This window comes from Panthera onca, chromosome C1 (assembly GCF_046562875.1).
Source record: "Panthera onca isolate mPanOnc1 chromosome C1, mPanOnc1 haplotype 2, whole genome shotgun sequence".
NCBI lineage: Eukaryota > Metazoa > Chordata > Mammalia > Carnivora > Felidae > Panthera > Panthera onca.
The window spans coordinates 142,607,102-142,632,710 of record NC_138346.1 but is presented as its reverse complement, the minus strand read 5'-3'; the positions used below and the strand labels follow the sequence as shown (position 1 = coordinate 142,632,710).

General features: G+C 36.6%; 1 protein-coding gene across 6 annotated transcripts in view; it reads left to right on the top strand.

Annotated features, from left to right (window-relative positions):
- The window catches only part of MTF2 (metal response element binding transcription factor 2), a 78,567-nt gene that overhangs the window by 33,423 nt on the left and 19,535 nt on the right, over nt 1-25,609 (top strand). For 3 of the 6 annotated variants that reach the window (XR_009607224.2, XM_060622812.2, XM_060622811.2), the window contains exons 2-8: nt 15,829-16,027; nt 16,153-16,234; nt 20,891-20,986; nt 21,220-21,320; nt 21,711-21,859; nt 23,953-24,048; nt 25,381-25,449. Coding sequence is in view for 5 of the 6 variants with exons in the window: in XM_060622812.2 (XP_060478795.1) it covers nt 15,829-16,027; nt 16,153-16,234; nt 20,891-20,986; nt 21,220-21,320; nt 21,711-21,859; nt 23,953-24,048; nt 25,381-25,449 (792 nt within the window). In the remaining variant the exon portion in view is untranslated. Of the gene's footprint in view, nt 1-15,828; nt 16,028-16,152; nt 16,239-19,492; nt 19,685-20,890; nt 20,987-21,219; nt 21,321-21,710; nt 21,860-23,952; nt 24,049-25,380; nt 25,450-25,609 lie in introns of those variants that run through there. The other 3 variants (XM_078451652.1, XM_060622814.2, XM_060622816.3) reach the window with 3 other exon arrangements.

The window sequence follows — 25,609 nt, the reverse complement described above, 5'->3', positions numbered from 1 at the left end:
TTTTGTATTCTCTACCTTTACTGAATTCATTTATCAGTTCTAACAGTTTTTTGGTGGAGTCTGGTGGATCTTCTATGTATAGTATCATGTTGTCTGCAAATAGTAACAGGTTTACTTTTTCCTGTCTAATTTGAATGCCTTTTATTTCTTTTCTTGCCTAAGTGCTGCAGATATTGCTTCCAATACTATGTTGAATAAGATTGGTTAAAGAGGGCATCCCTGATCTTAGAGGAAAAATTATCAGCTTTTCACTGCTGAATATGTTAGCTCTGGGCTTGTCATATATGGTCTTTATTATGTTGAAGTGCGTTCCCTCTATACCCACTTTGTTGGGAGTTTTATCATAAATGAATGTTGACTTTTTTCAAGTGCTTTTTCTGCATCTGTTGTGATGATCATATGATTTTCGTCTTCTTTTTGTAAATGTGTTGTAGCCATTGATTTTTGTGGATGTTGAGTATCTGTGGAATAAATCCCACATAATCATGGTATATAATTCCTTTAATGTATTGTTGGATTCAGTTTACTAATATTTTGTTAAGGAATTTTGCATCAGTGTTCATCAAGAATATTGCCCTGTAATGTTCTTTGGTTGTGGCATCCTTGTCTGGTTTTGGTATCAGGGTAGTACTGGCCTTGTAAATGAGTTTGGAAGTGTTCACTTTTTTCTATTTTTTGGAAGAGTTTGAGAAGATTCTTCTTTGGATGTTTGGTAGAATTCACCATTGATGACATCTGGTTTTGGACTTGTTTGTTGGGAAGTTTTTTTGTTTCTGTTTTTTAATTTTTTTTTTTTTAATGTTTATTTTTTGGAGAGAGAGAGTGTGAATGTGGAAGGGGCAGAGAGGGAGACACAGAATCCTAAGCAGGCTCCAAGCTCTGGGCTGCCAGTGCAGAGCCCAACATGAGGCTCAAACTCACAAACTGTGAGATCATGACCTGAGCCTATGTCTCTTAACCAACTGAGCCACCCAGGTGCCCCTGTTGGGAGTTTTTGATTACTGATTCCATCTCCCTACTGTTAATTGTTATGTTTAGATTTTCTAATTCTTTGTGATTCAGTTTTTTTTTTTTTTTAATGTTTTTATTTATTTTTGAAGGAGAGAGAGACAGAGCATGAGCGGGGGAGGAGCAGAGAGAGAGGGAGACAGAATTTGAAGCAGGCTCCAGGCTCTAATCTGTCAGCACAGAGCCCGATGCGGGGCCCGAACTCACGAACTGTGAGATCATGACCTGAGCCGAAGTCGGATGCTTAACCGACTGAGCCACCCAGGTGCCCCAATGTGATTCAGTTTTGGTAGGTTGTATGTTTCTAGGAGTTTATTTTTTCTGGGTTGTCCAGTGTGTTGGTTTATAATTATGTATGGTCGTCTCTTAGGATTCTTTGCATTTCTGTGATACTAGTTTTAATGTCTTCTTTTTCGGGGCGCCTGGGTGGCGCAGTCGGTTAAGCGTCCGACTTCAGCCAGGTCACGATCTCGCGGTCCGTGAGTTCGAGCCCCGCGTCAGGCTCTGGGCTGATGGCTCGGAGCCTGGAGCCTGTTTCCGATTCTGTGTCTCCCTCTCTCTCTGCCCCTCCCCTGTTCATGCTCTGTCTCTCTCTGTCCCAAAAATAAATAAAAAATGTTAAAAAAAAAAAAAAATGTCTTCTTTTTCATTTCTGATTTTATTTTATGGTTTTTTATTGTGTAGTTGACACATAATATTACATTAGTTTCGACACATAATATATCACATTAGTTTCGGGTGTACGACAGTGATTCCACAAGTGTATACATTATGCTGTGCTCACCACAAGTTGTAGCTGTCACTGTACAACACTATTACAATGCCATTGACGCTATTCCCTATTCTCTACTTTTTATCTCCACGGCTTGCTTAGGTCATAACTGTTAAACCTGTATTTCCCACTTCCCTTTACCCTTTTTGTACATCCCCCACGTCCCTCCCCTCTGGCTACCATCAGATTTCTGTATTTATGGGTTTGTTTCTCCTTTTATTTGTTCATTTTGTTTTTAGATCCACATATAAGTGAAATGATAGGGTATTTTGTCTTTCTCTGACTTATTTCACCACTTGTGATTTTAGTTCTTTCTTGGTGAGTCTAGTCAGATTTGTCAATTTTGTTTATCTTCTCAGAGAACCAGCTCTTAGTTTCACTGAGTTTTTTTATTATCTTTTTAGCCTCTATTTCATTTACTTCCACTCTGATCCATTTTTTTCCTTTTTTAAATTTTGAACTTTGTTAGATTTTTTTCCCTAGGTTTCTGAGGTTTAAAGCACTAGGTGGTTATTTGAGATTTTTCTTGATTTTTGATGTAGGCATTTATCACCTTCGAACTTACATCTTAAAACTGCTTTTGTGGGGAGCCTGGGTGGCTCACTCAATTAAGTGTCCGACTTCAGCTCAGGTCATGATCTTGCGGTTCATGAGTTTGAGCCCTGCGTCAGGCTCTGTGCTGACAGCTCAGAGCCTGGAGCCTGCTTCAGATTCTGTGTCTGCCTTTCTCTCTGCCCCTCCCCTGCTTGTGCTCTCTCTCTCTCTCTCAAAAATAAATAAACATTAAAATAAATTAAAAAAAAACGGCTTTTGCTGTATCTCCTCTAAGTTCTGATATGTTGTATTTCCATTTTCATTTGTCTCCAGGTATTTTTTTTTCTTTTTTAGTGTGTTTGTTCAGTAGCATGTTGCTTAATCTTGATATAATTGTGAACTTTCCAGTTTTCGTCTTATAATTAATTTCTAGTTTCATACTGTTGTGGTCTGAAAAGAGACTATAATGTAGTAAGAGGCACAGAAGAGCATTACATATTGATAAAGGGGTCAATAAAACTAAAGGCTGTAATATTTGTAAATTTGTATGCATTCAGATAGAAGCACCCAGTTATATTCATGACCTAAAGAGAGAGAGAGAAATTGTAGTAATAGTAGGGGACTTTAATACCCCACTTTTATCAATGGTTAGATCAGACAGAAAAAAATAAGGAAAATTGGCCTTATATGACACTTTAGACCAGATGGATTTAGCATACATTGCATCCAAGCCTGACATTCCACCCAAAAGCAACAGAGTACAGATTCTTTTTTTTTTAAAGTTTTTATTTTAATTTCAGTTAACATAGTGTTATGTTAGTTTCAGATGTACATTATAGTGTTTCAACAATTTCATACATCACCTGATGCTCATCAGAAGTGCTCTCCTCAATCCCTATCACCTATTTAACCCATCCCTTCCCTCCTCACCTCTGGCAACCTTCAGTTTGTTCTTTGTAGTTAAGAGTTTGTTTTAGGTGCCTGGGTGGCTCAGTCAGTTGAGCATCAGGTCATGATCTCATGGTATGTGGGTTCAAGCCCCGTCTTGGGCTCTGCTGACAGCTCAGAGCCTGGAGCTTGTTTCTGGTTCTCTGAACACCCAGCATAGTACCTGGTAGATAACAGATATTCAACAAATATTTGTTGGGTAACCACAGCCATAGAATTTAAATAAGATCGTCTTATTTTCCTTAATTTTCATGGGAGTCTTGTTAAAGTGGTTTGGGCAACAGACTGTTTTGGTTAAAATGTTCCGGTTAATTAAAAAATATATTTATTCTGAGATACTAGTTTTCAAGTATTAACATCAGGTTGGGAGACAGAACTATGTAAGTTGTTTATAAGGCTACATTTTTGCATATAAGCCATTATAAGTGGAAATTAGGATTGAAGTCAGGCAGTTCATAGTCTTGTAGTTTAACTTACTTGCAGTGTTTCTAATATTTATTACCCATTGTGATGGTTTCATAATATAACCTTGTACTGTTATGTGTTTCTTCTCAATGTTGTCCATCTGCTAATTTTGAGCCACTAGTAGTCACCCAGACCAAGGATCCAGCAAGGTGAGGGATGAGAGGATAACATCTGCAGATAGTAGGAGTGAGGTGTTTGTGTCTTAAGCAGGTGGAACATTACCCATCCACATCCACTTGTTTGCTCTTCAGGTAAAGAATGTGGAGAAAATAGTTACATTGATAAGTCCCCAAGGAAAGACTTCTATATGTTGGCATTTAGAAGTTTTCAACCTAAGTGTTGCCTTGCCACCTAATCACCCCAAGACAAAGTTCAGCACTGTATAAAATCTGGCATCACATATAAAGAGTTCCTGTGTACATTTTTATAACTTAAAATGTTAAGTATCAGTGGACAGCTAAGGATCACTAAATAGTTGAGGAAAGTCTCCTGCATAAAAGTAGAGCCCAAAATAAACAGGAGAAATGATTCCTAAAGAAATAGATAATGGACGGGGTTTACTGAGAGCTGAACAAGTATGACTGAAAGAAAACCTTCCATCTAGACACATCCTTATGAAATTTGAAGACATCAAGGATAAAGGAAGATCCTAAAAACGAAATGAGGGGGTACCCAAGGAATAAAAATCAGAGTGTATCAGATTGGAGTACCTACAGAGTAAAAATCAGAGTGGTATCAGATTTTTCATTATCAGTGCTGAGTGCTAAATGTAGTATAGGAATATCCTCAAACTTCTTAGGGAAAATACTTTCAACATCAAATTCCATATCCAGGAAATTGTCAGTCTGTTTTGAATTTAGGATTGAGATAGGTTTAGATACTTAAAGGCTCAGAAAATGTACGTGTTTACATCTTTTAATTGCAAGCCATTGCTTCAGCAAAAGAATGTACAATCTAGAAAATAGAGTAAGAAGAGAAACTTGGAGGATGATAAGGCCTAGGGGGTAATCCGTGCAGAGTGGTGCAGGATTATGGAGAGCTGTAGAAGCAAGAGTTACCTGTGGAGAAAAGAAAGGTTTAGAATTCTTGACAATTTGAAACAGAGAAGAGATAAAGGAATGCATTAATAAGCAATTCCAGGAAAAATAAAAAGTGAATAAGAAAAGTTGTTTAACAAGAGTATGCCATTTAGCTTTGCAGTGATTAATGTTTACAGTTTTTAATTACTTAAAACACATTATTGATTTAATGAAATTAGTGCAATAAGATTGTACAGGATGGAAGTTGGTAATTATAATTTTTTATAAAAAGTCAGATCTGAAATAGATGAATTAAAAAGAAATATAACACATTATTTAGAAATATAGAGGTATTTTCTAGAAGAAATAGCTGAGAGAGTTAAGAAAGCACCTGCCTCTGCAGAACAGGATTGGGATATGGAAAGGGATGGGTGGGCAACTGTTGCGTTTTGTTTTAAACCTTTCTATGTACATGATTTTTAAAAAGTATGTAGTGTTATTATTATTATTATTTTTTATAATTTATGAATCTAAGGATTAGAGTAGAGCCAGCCATTAAGCTGCCTGCTTTATGATTTTTATTCTCTAGGTCTGACCCTGGTCCCCTTTGATGTTCTACTTTCAAGGAAACCTCAAACGGAAAGAATTCAGCCAGCCCCAAGCTTCGTTTTACTTATACCTTCCTCAAGAGATAAAAGAGAATTCTTACCCCATAGCTTTAATGCAGAGCCAAGCTTCAGTAGATTGACTTCTGCTTGTATCTGGGCCCTACTTTGGCCCTGCGTGGCCTCATGAATTTGACTGTATCTTTGTGAAAAATTTGCCACCAAAAGTGGCACTGTTGTGTAGTTACATTATATCGTTCACAGGTGATTCACTCACACATGTTGTGCTTTTTTTCTCAGAGAAGGGAAGAAATTGTGGGAAAGAGTCTGGGATAGATAGCAGCTTTTGCTTTTTAAGAGATGAGATTAGTCAGGACCTGTGACAGATAAAAGATTAGGATAGCAGTAGAATTAGGTATTTTATTTTTTTTCTCTCTTAGTAGTGCCTGTCATTTCCTGCAATTGCATACTCTTTTGACTTTGTGGATTGGGGTGAGTCAGAGAGAGAGGAGTCCTCCAGTGGAGGGTGGCAGTGCGAAGTGGGACTAGGTTTTCCTTCCTTTACTTCCTTTGCTGCCAAGTGGAACTGTGTGGGCTGAAGAGTAGTGGCAGGGTTACTAGAGACATGGTTGTGGTGGATCAATCGTGGCTGATTGGGTTATCAGAGAAGCGGAGAGAAATTCAGCAGCACAGTAGAGGGATGAAAGTTCCTCCTGGGAGACAAGTCCTGTGATGGAATAGTGGTGTTTGATTCTTTAGAGATTGCCTTTAATTAAATTGCCAGTTATTACTGGTATATACTGATTATTTATTGTGTTCCTAATACATTCTGGGCACTTTGCAAAGTTCTGGGAAAGTAATAGGAAGCAAAATGGGACAGTTTTTTTTCCTTTTCAGAGTATAAACTGTTTAGAGAGTGGGGAATAGATGAAGATAAGTAGGCAAATGAAGCACAGTGTGAGAAGTATAATATGGGAGAACTATTGCATACCCCAAGAGAGCATCTAGCCTGAACTTGGTGGGTTGGGTTGAATCAGGAAAGGGGCCTTAAGAAGGAAGGTCTAGCTGAATCTTTCCTACCAAAATCTTGGGCCCTGAACATAGGGACCTTGACTGTCTTATTCACCAGGCCTAGAACAGATACTTATTAAATATTTATTGAAGGAAAAATAATGAACCTGAAAGGGAGTTGAATTTCTTGATATTTCTTCTACCATTTATTGAGAAATTATACTGTATCAAGTTCTTAACCCATGTTTTTTAATAGTGGCTTCATATAAATCCTCAGAGATTATTGCAGACAGATGAAATCAACTGTCCTTGGTCTCCCATATAATATTCAGATAGTTTTCTTGTTAGCTGGGGGAATAAATTGGGGAAGAAAAAAGGCCACATTATTTGAATTATGCATCCAGTTCCCAAGTTCTTGAGTTAGGGTGTTATTTATTGTGGGAGTAGTAAACCAAGAAAGAAGAAGCAGCTTGACCCTTGGTCTCCCATTTGGTTTCAAGGGAGGAAACTTCATTGTTCAGGCAGTCTCTCTCAGGATGGATATCTGTAGCAGTGAAGGAAAAATGCTTCTCTAAATAGTATTATGGATAGAAATACTCTATGTGTGTGTGTTGTCAAATAGTAGAAGCATATAGCAAATAGTGATCATGGTTGTGACCATTCTTGAAATGTGACTTGATTTCTGCTACTTTGTCATCTATATTGTGTATTGTGAAGAGCTGATGTATTGGGTCAGATCTTAGTAACATAGAAAAAAGTATACTACATCATCCCAAGTTTGTGGTCAGGATATGTCTAGTTTCCCCAGTCCTCAGATATACACTCTCATTTACCAATTGTCTTAACATACTGACTTGAAAGTATTTAATATATGTCCTTGTAAAATACATGGTATTATATATTTGTGTTTTCACTTTGCATAAATGATCATTGTGGTATAAATTTTGTTCTGTTTCTGTTCTCAACAACATATTTGCAGGATATTTCCATGTATGTGTGCTTTACTTCCAAGATTATAATGATATTCTATGTTTTCTAGTTATATTTCAATTTCTACCTTTTATTTTTATGTCTTTAATCCATCTGTAATTCACCTTTTTGTGTATTGTGAATTAGGAGTGCAACTTCTCCATTTAAGTGAATCAGTTTCCCCAATACTCTTTACTACATAATATGTTCTTTCTGTACTGATTTGTGGTGTCATTTTTGTCATATATCCATCCACTTCCCATAAGTGAAACTGTTTTGGAGATGCCTATTCTGTTGTAATGATGTTCTTATGTGTTCCTTACCTGTTCAGAACAATTTTCTCTGGAATATGTCACAGTATCTGGTAGGGCAAGTCTTCCCTTCTTTGTTTTTCCTTTTAAAAGTTGACTTTGGGCGCCTGGGTGGCTCAGTCGATGAAGCTCTGACTTTGGCTTGGGTCATGATCTCCCAGTTCGTGAGTTCAAGCCCCATGTCGGGCTCTGTGCTGACAACTCAGAGCCTGGAGCCTGTTTCGGATTCATATTCTCTGTCTCTCTGTTTCTCTGTCTCTCTGTCTCTCTGTCTCCCTGTCTCCCTCCCTCCCTCCCTCTCCCTCCCCCTCTCCTTCCCCCACTGGTGCTCTGTCTCTCTCAAAAAGGAGTAAATATTTAAAATTTTTTTTTAAAGTTGACTTAACTAATCTATGGATTTTTAGTTTTTTTTTTCTTTTTACAAATTTTATAAAACATTTGACTTCAGAAAATCTTGCTGCGATTAATTAGAACTGCACTGAATTTATACACTAAAGATTGTCTGCCAAATACAGTGAAATTTAAGTTGTACTAACTCCATCTGGGAGAAGCAACAGTATTATAGACACTCTTAACATCCTGTAAAATGAAAAAGGCATGGACTGCAGGTGTGATGGGTGTTGGGAAGAACACAGCACCTTACATAACCCAGCAGCAGATGTTCGGAGTACAGAGCTTAAGAAAAGGGCATGCAAACCAACTCCTTTATTTTTTTCGCTTAAATTTTCTCTGTTCTGACTTCTTAAACACGCAAGGTAGCCTAGCCTGGATGCAAGAGAAAAGTTACAGCTTTGTAGCTACTGACCAGAGTCAACTGATCATCCACACGTACTTATTCTCTAATCAAGAAGTCTTTGTTGGGACACCTATGTGGCTCAGTCAGTTAAGCGTCTAACTCTTGATCTCAGCCGAGGTCTTGATCTCAGGGTCGTGAGTTCAAGCCCTCCATTGGGCTCCATGTTGGGCATGGATCCTACTTTTAAAAAAAAGTCTTTGTCATGGCACTTTTATAATGTATGAGCTGGGAAAACTATTTCCAACATGTGTAACAAAGTGTTATTCATAATATATAAGATGCTCTTAAGTCATTATGAAAAAGATGAACATTTCAGTTTTAAAAAAGGACAGAGAATATCTGCTGTTTCCAGAACCCATAAAAATGAGCAAACCTGGAAAAAAATACTTATGTAATAATAATAGAACTGTAGATTGAAATATTGTGTGTGTGTGTGTGTGTATGTGTGTGTGTTGTCAAATAGCAAAAGCATAATACTGTTGGTGAAGGTATGGGCCTTCAAGTACTGTCCTGGTAGTGTCAGTGAGTGTTAATTAGTACCTTTTTTGGAGATTCATTTGATAATATCAGTTAAAATATATACATAATGTAGGTTGGGGAATGGGGTGTTTAAATGAAATAGTATTGGCCATGAGATGGTAATTGAAACTGGATGGTGACTACCTGATGGTCTCTTTCACTTGTTTTGTCTGCTTTTGCATATGTTTGTAATTTTCTACAGCAAAAAGGAAAAATGTGTATGTACTTTGATATAGTAGCAAGTATTCTTTTTTTTAATTAAAGATTTTTCTTAAATGTTTGTTTATTTTTGAGAGTGGGGGTGAGCAGAGAGAGGGGCGATAGAGGATCCAAAGCAGGCTCCACACTGACAGCAGTCAGCCCAACGTGGGGCTTGAACTCAACAAACTACAAGACCATGACCTGAGCCGAAGTCAGACACTTAACCAACTGAGCCACTGAGGCACCCTGATATAGTAATTATTCTTTATGAGTTTATCCCATGTAGTAATGGGAACGCTTAAAAAATAAAATGTAAATGGATGAGCTTTATATTGCTTGTAACAGTAAAACATTGGAAACATACTAAATGTTCCTCAGTTGAGTAGTAGTTGGAAAGTAGCTTAGCATTTGAAGAAAAAATTATCTTACATACTTTTTTTTTAAATGTTTATTTATTTGAGAGACAGAGTGCAAGTGGGGGAGGGGCAGACAGAGGGAGACACAGAATCCAAAGCAGGCTCCAGGCTCTGAGCTGTCAGCACAGAGCCTGACGCGGGGCTTGAACTCACGAACTGTGAGATCATGACCTGAGCTGAAGTCAGATGTTTAACTGACTGAGCCACCCAGGCACCCCTTACATACTTTTGTTTTATACTTTCACAGATGGACATTGTGTTGGCCATGATACATTATTGTGTAAGAAAAGTTATAGAGGTTACATAATATTCCACTTTTTATTAAAACATTATATGAATTATGTCTATATATGTGGTGTGTGTGTGTGTGTGTGTGTGTGTGTGTGTGTGTGTGTGAAAAGTTAAGAGAATAACAGTTCTTTTGTGGGAGGAAGTAGCATAGGGAATTTTCACTTTTCACTCTTTCTGTATTATTTATTTTACCATCTTATGTTTACCTTTATAATCAGAAAGGAAATAATAAATTCTAAAATTAGAAAAATGGCTTCTAATAAAGGTCACATTCTAGAGAGGAAGGGTGTAATCAGTGACAATAATGAGGGAAATAACCTTTGGGAGGATAAATGTACAATGTCTATCCTAGTTATGTTTCAGTTGTGCTATTATGGATCATTTGCTTTACTTTCTTGCTTTATTTTTTTGTAAAGTTTCTTTGGGCTGAAGATTAAAAAAGAGGGTAATACTTTTTATAAATACCTATTAATGCAGTTTTATATATGACTTATATTCTTCATGTTTATATGAGTAAAAAAAGATTGGTGTGTATTTGCCATAGTATGTGAATTAGATTCTCTTGTTTATTTAGAACAAAACTGAGATTATTTGTGTACACATTTTTAGAAATGTAACTCTTTAAGTATAGATTTTCCTTGAATTGAGCTTACAACTGTATAAATTCCATATAACCTCTTTGCCTTATATATATCATGCCCGTTGCAGAGCCTTGAGGATGCAACTGTGAATAAGAGTAATAAAACAGACACATTCCCTGTTTTTGGTGGAATGTTTAGATGAGGGAATGGTGATGTGTGTTGCAGTGGGCTGAAGAGTAAGAGGGCAAGACTACAGTAGAGAGAGTTAAGAGTGTATAACTTTCCTCCAGAGGTTTGACTGTGAATGGGAGGAACAAAGTAGGAGGAAGTGGTGGAAGGGAGCAGGGAGCACAAGGAATAAAGGGAATTTTAGTTCTCTTTTCCCTTACAACACTTTAAGAGAGCCAGATGAGAGACCATTGTGAAAAAGAATTTGTTGAAGCAATAGCACAGCACACAAAACCTATGTGGGACTGTATGCAGTTTTGATTTTTGTACATTTTCCAGTCTAGAATTCTAAGATTCTAGGTCCCATCAGCCACCTTGGCATTCTTTTGAAGTCATCTTTCATCTATAATTAATTATGTCGCTCAGGCTTTGGTTAGTTTCTTTAACTTAAGGAAAGCAAAATGCCTCAAGTGACCACTGGATTTATAGTTTTCCAGAAAGTTGCCTGCTGATAGAGTCATTTTCATATTATGATTTGAAGGCATTAAATTGTTTTAGTGTTTGGAGAAAGAAGATTCTCAGCCTGGCATTGAGCACTCCAGTTAATGGCAGTGATTCATTCTCCATTTTTACTTCTCTCTAGCCCTCGTCTTGTCAGACGTTTAAGCGTTTTAAACCCCTCCCCCCTTTTTTTACAGTTTATTTGAAAGAGACAGTGCAAGCAGGGTAGGGGCAGAGAGAGAGAAGGGAGAGAGAGAATCCCAAGCAGCCTCTTCAGAGCGGAGCTCGATGTTGGGCTTGAACTCATGAACCATGAGATCATGACCTGAGCAGAAACCTAGAGCTGGAGGCTTAACCGACTGAGCCATCCAGGCGCACCAACGTTTTAACTCCTTAATCATGACACTAAATGCCTTTTGCTCACAGTCAATGGCAATAATATATGGCAATATTTATTTATTTAGAACATGGTTCTCACTATGTGATCTGTGGATCCTTGCAGGAGTCTGCAAGGTTAAAATAATTTTCATAATACTTAGATATTATTTACCTTTCTCACTGTGTTGACATCTGTACAGATGGTGTGAAAACAATATTTGGTCACACTGCTGTGTTCCTTAGTATGAAACAAGGCAGTATTCATTGTTAAGAACTAACAGTAAACACACACACAGAGAAAACCATATTTCACTAAAGGACATTCTTGATCAAACAGTAAAAATTGTTTTCACTAAATTTTACCTTTAAGTTCAGATTTTTAATGCTATGTGTGATGAAATAGGAGGTATACATAAGGTATTTATGTCATTGAGTTGCCCACTGAACTAGCAGCTTTTTCATAGAACATCATTTTTACTTGAAACAGTAGCTAACTTGGGTATATGGCAGATATGTCTTTGAAGTTATATACTTCATTTACATTTACTTACCATTTTTGGTTTTCTTCATTTGTTCTTATGAGTTGATGTTACCATCTTGGTGTCATTTCTTCTCTTTAATAAAGTTTTGTTTGCACCACTTCCTTTGTGCTATTATTGTCAAATATATTACATTTTCTATATGTTATAGACCTAACAATACAGTTATACACACATATTGTTTCATATACCTGAGGTAGAAGAAATATGCATTTATAGTGTCTTTTATAATTGGTTAATTACCTTTACAAGTGTTCTTGGTTGTTGTTGTAATTACAGTGGCTGATGTAAAGTATGCTCATGTGTTAACGTCTCTTTCCACAGTGAACATATGATGGGCTCATACATACAATGAAACCTAGGAAACCAATGGATGTTATTGCTCAGATTATTCCGATATAGCCAAAGGGCTCCTTTTTGCCTGAACAATATGTCAATATGTCAAATTATTCCAAAGTCTGGCAGAATTAGAATATAGACGTCTGGGTGTCCAAAGAATCAGAATAAGTGTTGATATAAGATGGGATCTCCTCCCCCAGCAGGATCGAAGAAAGTAGTATTTAAGGTTTTGGTCTGTCAGTAGTATAGTAATTCCAGCTGCTAATGCTGGTAGTGAGAGGAATAACAGGACAGCAGTAATTAGGACGGATCAGACAAACATATGTGGTATTGAGATACGATAGGGGGTTTTATGTTAATGATTGTAGTAATGAAGTTAATAGCACCTAAAATTCAAAAAAACACCTGCAAGATGCAAGGAAAAAATGGTTAGGTCCACGGATGCTCCTGCATGGGCTAGGTTGCCAGCTAGAGGAGGATATACGGTTCAACCAGTCCCTGCGCCGGCCTCTACTATTGGTGCGAGTAAGAGCAGGAAGGATGGGGGAAGAAGTCAGAAGCTTATTTATTCGAGGGAATGCTGTATCACGTGCTCCAGTTATTAATGGCAGTAATCAGTTCCCAAAGCCTCTGATCATGATTGGTATTACCATAAAAAAGATTACTACAAATTCATGGGCAGTGACAATTACATTATAGATTTGATTGTCTCCTAGTAGAGTGCCGGGTTGGCTGAGTTTGGCTCAAATTAGAAGGCTAAGGGCGGTTCCTACTATGCCAGCTCTGGAACTGAATAGGAGATAGAGTGCTGATATCTTTATGGTTAGTGGAAAATAGCGGTTTATGAGCGTAGGTAAAATGGTTGCGTAAAGAGCATTAGAGTGTAAATCTAAGAACAGAGGTTTAAGCCCTCCTTTTGCCAAGCTCTGTGGTGAAATATCACATTGAATTGCAAATTCAAGGAAGCAGCTTCAAACTCTGCCAGGGCTGCTTCTGCCTTTTTTTTTTTTTTTTTCCTAGACAGCGGGAGAAGCAGATTGAAGCCAGTTGATTAGGATATTTAGCTGTTAACTAAAATTTCGTGGGATGGAAGCCCACCAGTCTAGTAAGGACTTAGCTTAATTAAAGTGTTTGATTTGCAATCAGTTGATGTAGGATAAATTCTTGCAGTCCTTAGAGTTGGGTGTGCAGGAGTTGCTTTCAACCTTAAGAACTTGTTTAGTTATTTCTTGTAAGGTGGCTCTGCTAGCAACAAATTCTCTCAGTTTTTGTTTATCTGAAGTATCTTTATTTTGCCTTCATTTTTGAAAGGCAGTTTTGTTGTATATTAAGATTCTTGGTTGACAGTTTTTTCTTTCAGCATTTTGAATATAGGATCTCACTGCCTTCTGGCCTTCATTATTTTTTTTATATTAAAATGTTTTTTTAATATTTATTTTTGAGAGAGAGAGCACAAGTGGGAGAGATGCGGGGTGGGGGGGGAGGGTGGAGACATAGAATCTGAAGCAGGCTCCAGGTTCTGAGCTGTCAGCACAGAGCCTGATGGCTGGGCTCTAACCTATGGACTGCGAGATCATGACCTGAGTTGAGGTCAACCGACTGAGCCACCCAGGCGCCCCTGGTCTTCATGGTTTCTGATGAGAAGTTAATATTACTGGGGTTACCTTGTACACAATGAGTTATTTTTCTTTCTGTCTTTCAGCATTTTTACTGTTAAATCCCAGTGTAGATCTTTGCATGTGTCCTACTTGGAGCTTGTTGAACTTCTTGGATATGTATATTAATGGTTTTCAGCAAATTTGGGGAGATCTTATTCCTTTGGATATCTTTAAAATGTAGTATGTCTTTCATTACTGGAGGGCAAGTAGCTGGGAGGGGATGTGTTAAATAATAGGTATCATGGAGGGAACTTGTAAAGCACTAGGTGTTACATGTTAAGTGATGAATTACTAAATTCTGTACCTGAAACTAAGATTATACTGTGTATTTAAATAATTGGAATTTAAATAAAAACTTGAAGAAAAAAATGTAGTATATTTTTCAAACTGAAACTCTGTATGTACCCTTTTTAACACTGACTCCATATGCTGACCTCCTAGCCTTAGGCAACCACCATTTTACTCTGTGTCTCTGAATTTGATACTCTATTTACATCTTTTTTTTAAAGTTTCTTTATTTCTGAGAGAGAGAGAGCAAGAGCGAGCATGAGTGGGGGAGGAGCAGAGAGAGGGAGACACAGAATCCAAAGCAGGCTCCAGGCTCTGAGCTGTCAGCACAGAGCCCGATGCGGGGCTCGAACTCACGAACTGCGAGATTGTGACCTGAGACGAAGTCGGACGCTTAACCGACTGAGCCACTCAGGTGCCCCACTAGTTACATCTTATAAGTGGGATTATACGGTATTTGTTTTTTGTTTGGCGTATTTTGTTTAGCATAATGTCTTCAAGGTTCATCTGTATTATAGCTGATGACAGAATTTCCTAGAATTTGTATATTCTTAGGTATTGAAATTAGGTAGTCCCAATTCCTGGGTATTGAAACATATTTTTTCTTCCCCACTTGTTTTATTTTTGCTTCACTTTTATACTATCTAGTTTTGAATTATTGCCTGTCTAGTTTTATACATTGTTGTATGTATGCATCTAGTAAAACCTCTAAATTGAGAAAGTGAAACCAAACAAATATTGCTTTGTGACCTTTGAGAAAAGTTGATAGTGGTTATACTGTGGATATGCTGTTTATGAAATAGCTAATATATAAATTATAATGTAATTTTGGAATACATAATTTTGGGGTCTTTTGTTTAAAAAATGTAAATGATGTTACCTCTCATTTGAGTATGATTTTGTGAAATTGGTGGTTCTCATTTTTTTTTAAACTCATAGTCTGTATATTTGAAGGACTGTGACACATTTGCATCAGTAAACAAGACATAATTCAGTAGTGGTTCCCTGTAAGGAGGTCATGACTACTCCGCCAGTGAGTTTAATATACCCAGCTGCCCCAAAGTCACTGGTTAGTGTGTTTTAACTACATGTGGCATAATCATTTTTATTCTTTTTCAAGTGCTTATGAAATTGTGCCATGTAACTTCTTTTAGTTTATTTTAACCAGTGTTGAGATTTAAGGCATCCTTTGCTCATGACCATGGCCTACCCACTTCACTTAGAACTATTATTTTGATAATAGGTACCTTGAATATGTGTGGTCTCGGAGTGATTGCTGAATCCTTGCCTCACTAAGGATAGGCACTGAATGAATATTGAACACAGCTATCATTTCTTTTAAACTTATTGGTTCCTGGAGAGTATTTGTGATTTGAGGTACTTGTTATAATTTCCCTCAATTTAAGGTTTTTAATAAAAGTGTTTGATTAATATATAGAACATATCATTGGTCTGTAAATAAGCTCTACAAGTAAGTTGATCTTGTATGTGGTCTTTTATTTCCTAAACAGAGACTCTACAGGGGCAGGTAATTCACTGGTCCACAAGCGGTCTCCTTTACGTCGAAACCAAAAGACCCCAACATCCTTGACCAAGCTGTCTTTACAGGATGGACATAAAGTCAAAAAGCCAGCATGTAAATTTGAAGAGGGTCAGGATGTCCTAGCTAGATGGTCAGATGGCTTGTTTTATCTTGGAACTATCAAAAAGGCAAGTTATCTTTATATATCTTTTACTGTTTTTTTACAGTAAACTTTTAATAATTTTGAATTTAAATTTAACTTCATGTTTTTGACTTAAAAACAAATCACCATAAATATTCCTCTGCATTTCAGATAAACATATTGAAACAGAGCTGCTTCATCATATTTGAAGACAGTTCTAAATCCTGGGTTCTCTGGAAGGACATTCAAACAGGCAGGTGCTACTATTTCTCTTGAACGTGATTTACACTGAAAAATTGATTTTCTTTAGCCTGTAATTTTCTTTCTTTCTTTCTTTCTTTCTTTCTTTCTTTCTTTCTTTCGCTTATTATTTTCTAAGTGTTTTCTGTTGAGTACAGTCTATTAAGATACGGCAATCACTTTTGAGGAGATGTATTCTTTATACTTCTCAAGATGTTATACTCTATGTCGCAGACTCTGGAAGAAAAGGAATTATTCTTGTTAGGGTAGAGGTAGGCTAAAGAACAGATGCATCAATGATTGCACATCTGTAAACTGTTAGGGTGTGTCTAATAGCTTTGAATAAAAATTTTTAGCCACTAATATGAGTAACATTTTGGGCTTCAACTTAACTGCCACTTGATTTTATTAGTAAAAGTAATGTAGAGAGCGCTGCCTGGGTGGCTCAGTCAGTTTAAGTGTCAAACTTCAGCTCAGCTCATGATCTCACAGTTTGGAAGTTTGAGTCCCACCTCAGGCTGTGTGCTGACAGCTTGGAGCCTGGAGCCTGCTTTGCATTCTGTATCTCTCCCTTTCTCTCTCTCTGCCCCTTCCCTGCTCATGCTCTCTCTCTCAAAAATAAGTAAACATTAAAAAAAAAAAGTAATGTAGAGAGCTAACATTTATTGAGAACATACTATTTGCCATATGCTTTTGGGGAAATTAGCATATATTAAACAGGTTTAAAGTATTAGAAATGCTCATTAATAAGAATGACTTGAAATGACCATTTATGGTTTTTATGTTTAGATAGGAAAATGAGGCTATATTTGCGTGCAAATTAAAATGAATACAGGTATGCTTTGGTTTGGTTATAGGTAGGTTTCTTGTAGTGTTTTCCATTTTGTTATTGTAATAATTCCTATAATTGCTGTGCGCTCTTTGAATCTGTTAAAGATATTTTTTAGGTATCTCTCATGAAAAGTGATTTACAAAAATATGAATATTAAAATCTGAGTATTTTAGCTGCACACTAAAGCCCCACTTTTTTTTTTATTGAGTTAATAGGCTTGCACTAAGACCTGTGTTTCATATCTCATAGAAAGGAGATCTAAATTTACTTTCCCTAAAGGATGGATACCTTTCTAAAATATTTAGTGATTGGGTTTTGAATTTGAGTCTCAAGTGCAACTCTATGGTAGGTTACTACTGTGTGTGTGTGTGTGTGTGTGTGTGTGTGTGTGTGTGTGTGTGTGTGTTTAAGTTTATTTATTTTGGGGGTGGGGAGGGGCAGAAAGAGAATCCCAAGCAGGCTTTGCACTGTCAGTGAGGACAAGGGCTGAAGTGGAGCTGATGTGGGGCTCAAACTCATGAACCGTGAGATCATGACCTGAGCTGAAATTAAGACTTGGATGCTTAACTGACTGAGTCACCCATGTGCTGCTACTGTGTTCTGTTTCTTGATTTCATTCTTAATTTTTTTTAAAGAATAAAGTTTTGGTAAAGGAATTAGAAATGTTCTAATTACCATCTACATAATTAGTACTCAGGGCTTAGGTGGGGAACTCAATAGTTCTTAGTCTAGTAAGATGTCTTTCCAAGAGAAACTTTTTACAGTTCTTGGGACTGATTAAAGTACTGAAATTATGTTTTGCATCTACAATTGAGGAGTCAGTGAGAAAATGGGTAGGAGAAAAATAGGGAGTCTCCAACAGTAGTAATAATGAGCAGATCTTGTTACCCTACATACCTAATTATCTTTACTTTCTTAGTTTGTAAACATGGGTCTTTCTCTATGGTAGAACTGAAATTGGTATGTATGTATGTATGTATTTATTTTGAGAGACACAGAGACAGTGTGAGTGGGGGAGGGGCGGAGAGAGGGAGAGAGAGAATCTCAAGCAGGCTCAGCACTGTCAGTGTAGAGCCTGAAGCGGGGCTCAAACTCATGAAACCACAAGATCATGACCTGAGCTGAAACTGAGAGTCGGACACTTAACCAACTGAATCACCCAGGCACCCCTGAAGTGGGGTTTTTTGTTGTTGCTTTTAATGTTTATTTAGTTTCAGAGAAAGAGAGCGCGAGGGGGGAGGGACAGAGAGAGAGGGAGACAGAATCCGAAGCAGGCTTCAGGCTCTGAGCTGTCAGCATAGGTGTGGGACTTGAACTCACAAACCGTGAGATCGTGACCTGTGCCAAAGTTAAGACTCTCGAGCCACCCAGGTGCACTAAAGTGAAACATGTTTTATGCTTGTCTCTTATTTCTGTGTCCCTTTCAATTTTTCAGTGTTCCTTCAGGTTAAGTATAGAGCTGATTGTCTTTCTGTCTGTCTCTTTCTTCCATCCCTCCCCCCTCCCTCCCTCTCTCTATCCATTCCTTCCTTCCAGATAGGAAGAAGAAAGCCAGTAGTACATATAAAAAGTTGTGAAAGTGATGGAGGTGCATGTCCAACATCTGTATATCAGTTTAATGGTCTGTGATTGTTTTTGCTCCCTGGTTTCTTTTTATTATCCTTAGAATTAAAATGAGAAAAGGATTGCTCCTTGGCTATTTAACTCTTTATAGCAACCAGAAAGTAGCACAAATGTAATTGGAGCAAGTGTAGAATGAACAAATGAATCTGAAAACTGCATTATGGCAGATTCAATGTGGAGAGTAGCTTTAGTAATTTTCTGCCTACAAAAAACTTGCTAATAATAGATATATACCAAACTAACTTAATAATTTAAATAAAAATGTGTTTATTTTGAGGGAGAAAGCAGGGGCAGGGAGAGAAGGAGAGAGAGAATCCCAAGCAAGCTTGGTGCTGTCAGTGCAGAGTCCAACGCACGGCTCAAACTCATGAACTGTGAAATCATAATAGCCAAAATCCAGAGTCAGACACTTAACTGACTGAGTCACCCAGGCCTCCCAAAATAACTTAATAAATTGGAGTAATTTCACCCATCTAATAAGATTCTTTTAAAAAGTTTATGTAAATAAGGAAAAATGTATAGTCAGTCATGTTAGTCTCAAATGTGCATTACAAAAGGGAGATAGGTTAAAGTAAGTAACTTTAAAAGGATTTTTAATTTTAACACTTAACACTATTATGGTTTCTGTGAAAATAATAAACTGATGGCAGTGTACATTTTTATTTTGGGTATGACTTTAACTGTTGCATTGAATGCATAAGAATGCTTTATATTCTTTATTCAGTACTGCAGACTCAGTTCTAGCAGTTTATTCAAAAGAAATGATTCAAAAGTAAAAAAGGTAGGTGGAAAATATTTACTGTAGTTTTATTTTTATTTTAATAACAGAAAATTTGATATATCTAAGACAAAATCTGGAGTCTTTGGTCCTTTTCTAGGGAATGGCAGATTTGGACTGAGTGGTGTCAGGCTCAGTCCGGTTGCTCTCCTGACCGGAGCCATAAACTCGGAAGCTATGGAGGCCATGTCCTGCCAAGTGTAGAAGGAAGTAAACAAAGCCTGGGAGAGGTGGGGAGAGAGGACAAGACAGTAAAATAAGTCTGGAAAAATGCAAACAAACAATTTGCTAACATACACCTAAGAGTAGAGTCGTAATAAAGTAAATTTGGTTTTTTCCACTCAATGGAATATTATGCAGCTATTAGAAGTTATTAACAGCAGTGTGAACAATACTTTTGATAGAAAAAATATTACAGAATACTGATGAAAGGAATCCTCTCACAGTGGAGAGAATATAGACTCTGGCATATCTGTATTTAAATCCTGGCCTTGATACTTTCTCAGGGTCTTTGGGTTAGTTACTTTATCTTTCTGAGCCTCAATTCCTCTCTATAAATAGCTTACTTACCTAATAAGTTGTAGAATTAAACAACATAATATATGTCAAGAGCCTAACAGTACTTGGCCCATAGAAAATAGTAAATTTTTATTATTGTTGGCATGTGAAAAAACCATGTAGTTTAACTGTGAAATTGACAAGAAGAGAATATTGGGAATAATGATGTTAGAGTGTTAAAATTGTTTCTAAATTTTGTGGAATAAAATTGTTTTTAGAGTAAAAATGCCTAAAGAAGAAATAATTTACCTATTCAGGCAAAAAATATAGTTAATAACTGTGGAACTCCTTAACTTTTGTTGCACTGGGATTTTGTTAGGATACTTTATTGGACACCATATTTCTAGATTTTAGAAGCTGGAGATTAAATAATTGGGATTCAGCTTCTTTCATAAATTAGTAAGTAAAAAGAAATGTTCTGCATCCAAAGAGAAAGAGGTCATTGACATATCTTCTTTGCCCTTTTTCTTCAGTATCATGATGGTAGACATTGTAGGGTGAGCAAATACATGTATATAAGTATATGCGTATTCTGGAGATTAGTTCTAATGTCCACAAAACATCCCATCTCCTTGTTCCCCAGGGGAGTGGGAATGTTAGAAGTGAATGATAAGGGATCTTGCCTGAGAGCGCATAATTTATTATGCCCTCTGCTGTAAAAGCAGGTTAAATTATCAATGTAGGTAGTTAGGCATCTTAAGTTAAAGGTGGGAGATAGCCTTTTGTAGAGAGTATTTTGCCTTGAGTAGAAATCATTATGTTCTAGTGAGTAAACACTGCCAATATGGGGTATCTACTGAGTCATAAAAAGTAGTTGTGTTGTATGAAATAACTTCTTTATTATGACTGTCTTTTAATGCATATTTTAAACATTGCAGGAGCCACTGGAAGTGGGGAAATGGTCTGTACAATATGTCAAGAAGAGTATTCAGAAGCTCCCAATGAAATGGTTATATGTGATAAATGTGGCCAAGGTAAAATTGATTTCTTATAATCTTGTGGAAAAGTTTTATTACATACTTAATGCTCCTGTTGAAGATTAATGATTAAAAGTACTTTTTACATTGGTAATTTGAAGCTGTTATCATAAATTTATTCAGTTATAAGTATATTAATGGAGAAGAGAATACTAAAATGCCTTCTTGAAATTGTGTTGTAGTATTTATTAATAAAATAGAATTTGCTTTATGCTTTTTTTGATATTAAGGATATCATCAGTTGTGTCACACACCTCATATTGATTCCAGTGTGATTGATTCAGATGAAAAATGGCTCTGTCGACAGTGTGTTTTTGCAACAACAACAAAGGTATCTTTTAAGTGTTTTGGGCTAAAGCCCTAAATGGAATTTGTAAGGTACTCTCAGCGTAACGATTGTGTATGTTGAAAGTTTATTTGACTGCAGTGAGCAATCAGTGCCGGGTAGAACGAGGTGATGCTTATTGTTTGACTAATGATGCTTAAGTGACTTGCTACTATCCTTGCACTTATTTTCTGATAGTGAGTGGTCTTGGAATTGGGGCAATAGTTTGAAAAACAACAAAATAAATAAGGATTATTACTAGTCAAACAGTTTGTGAGATGGTAAGAAATTTAGAATGGAAATTTCTTCAGAAGTTTCAAAAGCATTTTATGTTAAAGAATTATGTTTAGAATTTTATCCTGCACTTGTTTAAATAACTTTTTCCCTCTAATATAGAGGGGTGGTGCGCTTAAGAAAGGACCAAATGCCAAAGCATTGCAAGTCATGAAGCAGACATTACCCTACAGTGTGGCAGACCTTGAATGGGATGCAGGTCATAAGACCAATGTCCAACAATGTTATTGCTACTGTGGAGGCCCTGGAGAGTAAGTAAATAGTTATTTCATGCCCTTTAAGTGATTTCTGTTTGTATTATGTACTTTATTTTTGTTATTGATTGTGGTGTGGGAATGATAGTGAATTGTAAATGCTTGGAAGTATCAATAAAGAAAATTAGGGGAGAAAATTAGAAGCTGTAGGTAATATTCATCTTTATCATTAAGTGTTACCTAAATAAGTGAATCATAGTTCTAACTAAGAACGTTTACAAATTTACCTTTAACTTCTGAACACTGCTCCTAGTTCTGCTCTTTGTAACTAAACAAATACATCTTCTCTTTCTTAGGAGGTAACTCTTAAAATATTTCAGTCCAGCAATCATATTTCCTACTACCATGACTCATACCAGTAGTGTTTTTTTTTCCAGGTCAAACTCTCCGTTACTACCGGACATTCTTTATGACATGATTTCTAACCTCTGTCTTTGTTGTTCTCCAGTTTTTGAGTATTACTCTTGAAATACGGTGTTATGATTAGAAAATGCATTGTTTCCAGGAATAGGCTCACAGATTATAATTGGGCTCTTAGAGTTCAGAACTGATGCTCCTGTTGTTGCAGGGAGAGATTGTATTTACTACCTCTCAGATTGTCCCATTATGTTTTTGGGATCATTTTGGTTTTGTAGTGGTCAACTAATACCTCTAATTCTTTTTTGTACAAGCTCGTATTAAGGCAAGTTGTGCATCATGTATTTGTACTACATTTAAAAACCACTAGTGAAGCATTTTATATTTCACTCTTTAAATTGTAATTATTGGTTTCTGGTGTCTTTCTTCCTCTCAGATTCAGTGTTTCTCTTAAGACAAGGGTGCTGTTTAGGAGAATGCTGGGACATGATTCATTAAAATATTATCTGTTCAAATGTGTGTACTGAAAATGTCTATAAAGTTTACTTTACTTATGACTGGGACATAAGTTGTTCAATGATGAAACATGAATAAATGAATATGTAAATTAACGAATTTTTAGTTCTTCATTCTGCCATATCTCTTGATGGAATTATTTATTTGTGATTTGACATTTTTATAACATTTCTTAGCTTTTGGTTGCTTGCAGATTTAAAAAACATTGTCTTGTTTCCTTAATCACTTATAAAAGAGATACAGTGAAGAGGCATAGAGATTGATCTTCTCCTTTATTCATTTATTCCTACCATTTAATTTGAAGTATTACTCAAAATAGGTGGAAATCATCATAGACATTTTATAAGGTGGATCATTCATTGTTCTTTAAGTACCATGACTACATGAACTATGTTTGACACTGCTAGCCACTCTTAACTTTAATAGAGGATCTAGCTAAGTACTTGGAACATAATTAGTATTTATTAGTCTTTTGATGAATGAATGACCTTAGTATCAGTCTTCTTGCCTTTGCGTATAATATGGCTTACAATTAATGTGGGGCTCACTTGTTGAGCAAAAGAATTATTGGAAGAAAGGCATTATTTGGATGGCATGTAAGGATATCCATAGCAAAACCATGTACTAACTGAAAAAAGGATATCCTTAGCTAGTGATTCAATTTTAGCTTCTTCAGCTATCTGAAACTGAACAAAACCTGTTACAAAGCCTGTACACCTGTTAGAGTCTTTGTTTAGATTTGTAATTATGTTAGCCAAATTTATTAAGTTGCTATATTCCATTCCTTTTCATTATAATGGACAATAATGGAAACAGTGTGAAGATATAAAGCTGCTTATGGCTGTTTGGTTTATGGGGCAAACAGCTGTACACATCAGTAACCTCTGAAACTGTTTTCTCTTAGGGTGTAGAGAGTTGATGTGAAAAAAAAATCTCAGGTTTTTTTATTTGACAGAGATTCTTTACTAGTGTAGGAACCAGGCACTTATTGATGAAATAGTAGATGTATCTTTAAAGAGCTCGTAAGTTCTCATGAATGAAAGAGAGAGGAGGGATGAAATCAGTAACCTTTTTGGGAAAGAAAAAATTTAACACTAAATTTAGCAGATATGCCATAGTGTAATCATAACAGTATTTTGTATAATGCCACTTTGGGTTTTGGTTTTAAAACTTTACCTGCAAACATAGCAATTTTAATCTTAACTTTTTTCTTATAGCTGGTATTTAAAGATGCTACAATGCTGCAAATGTAAGCAGTGGTTTCATGAGGCTTGTGTGCAATGCCTTCAAAAGCCAATGCTATTTGGAGACAGGTGAGAAGGGCACTTGAACTTTACCAATCGATATATTTTTTAGCTTTTGTACTGTAGTTATGTTTGCTGTTGCAGATTTTTTTTTAAATAATTTTTTTAAACTATATTTATTTTGAGAGAGACAGAGTGCAAACAGAGGAGGGATGGGGGGAGGGGGACCCCAAGCAGGCTTTGCAGGGTCAGCACAGAACCCTATGTCAGGACCGAACCCACAAATCGTGAAATCATGACCTGAGCCAAAATCAAGAGTCAGATGCCTAACCAGCTGAGCCACCCAGGTACCCCTGTTTCAGATTTCTAAAAGGAATTACAACAGTGATTTGTGAAGGAGTCACCTTACTGGGAAAATATTGAGTAATATATTTAAATTATGCATGATTTTATCTTATTTTGAGAGAGAGGGGGGGAGCACGCATGAGGGGTCAGAGGGAGAGAGAGAGAGAAAATCTTAAGCAGGCTTCACACTCAGCGCAAAGCCCAATGTGGGGCTCGATCTCATGACCCTGGAATCATGACCTGAGCTGAAATCAAGAGTTGGACTCTCAACTGAGTGAACCACCCAGGCGCCCAAATTATGCATAATTTTAAAATACACATAATTCTTGTGCTTTTAGATGTTATTCCGGAACACTTTGAAGTATTTGATCAGTGATTATATTTGCTCCTTTTGTCCCACATGCTCTAAACTATTTCCATTGGTACCTTCCTTTAAAGAACCTCAGAGGGATCCTGTGACAGAAAGTTGGAAAAGGCCATAGAACCTTGATACACAAAATATGCGTCTGTGTTCTAAAGAATTTCCAAAAGCAGACCTAATGTGCTTTCTGGGTTAGGAGAATATGGAATGGCAGAATATGGAATGGCTCTAGGAAGAAAAATGAAAGAGCTCTGAATTTGGCATAAAAAACCTGGGTTTAAATGTTGACTTATGTTGCTTACTATCTTTTAGAATTTAGGAAGATCAACTTCTCTCCTTTTATTTTACCAGATTGTTTTGAGCATTGAATACAACATTGTATGTGAGGGCTGTCATCACAATTCATGTTACCCACAAGCCATTAGAAAACTGTATGTGTATATGAATCTGTGTGTGAACTGAATGTCTCCTCTGTAATTTAAAAAAAAATACTTCTGCCTCCTATATATGAACTATTTCATTATTTGTTGTTACTGGAAAAGAATTTTTTTAAATCACAGTGTCTTAATTCAAATTAGGTTTTGCTTTGTGTATCAGTCATCTATTGTAGGATATGTACTTGCTGAATATTAGCTTTAATTGTTGAATATGTGTACCCTTGATTACTTAGCATACAACTTTTCTTTTTTCCTTAGGTTTTATACGTTTATTTGCTCTGTCTGCAGTTCTGGACCAGAATACCTCAAACGTCTACCATTACAGTGGTAAGTATGGATATTTCTGTTAAGGAACAAAAAAGGGCCATGTTCTTTTTTTTTTTTTTTTAATTTTTTTTTAACCTTTATTTATTTTTGAGACAGAGGGAGACAGAGCATGAATGGGGGAGGGTCAGAGAGAGGGAGACACAGAATCTGAAACAGGCTC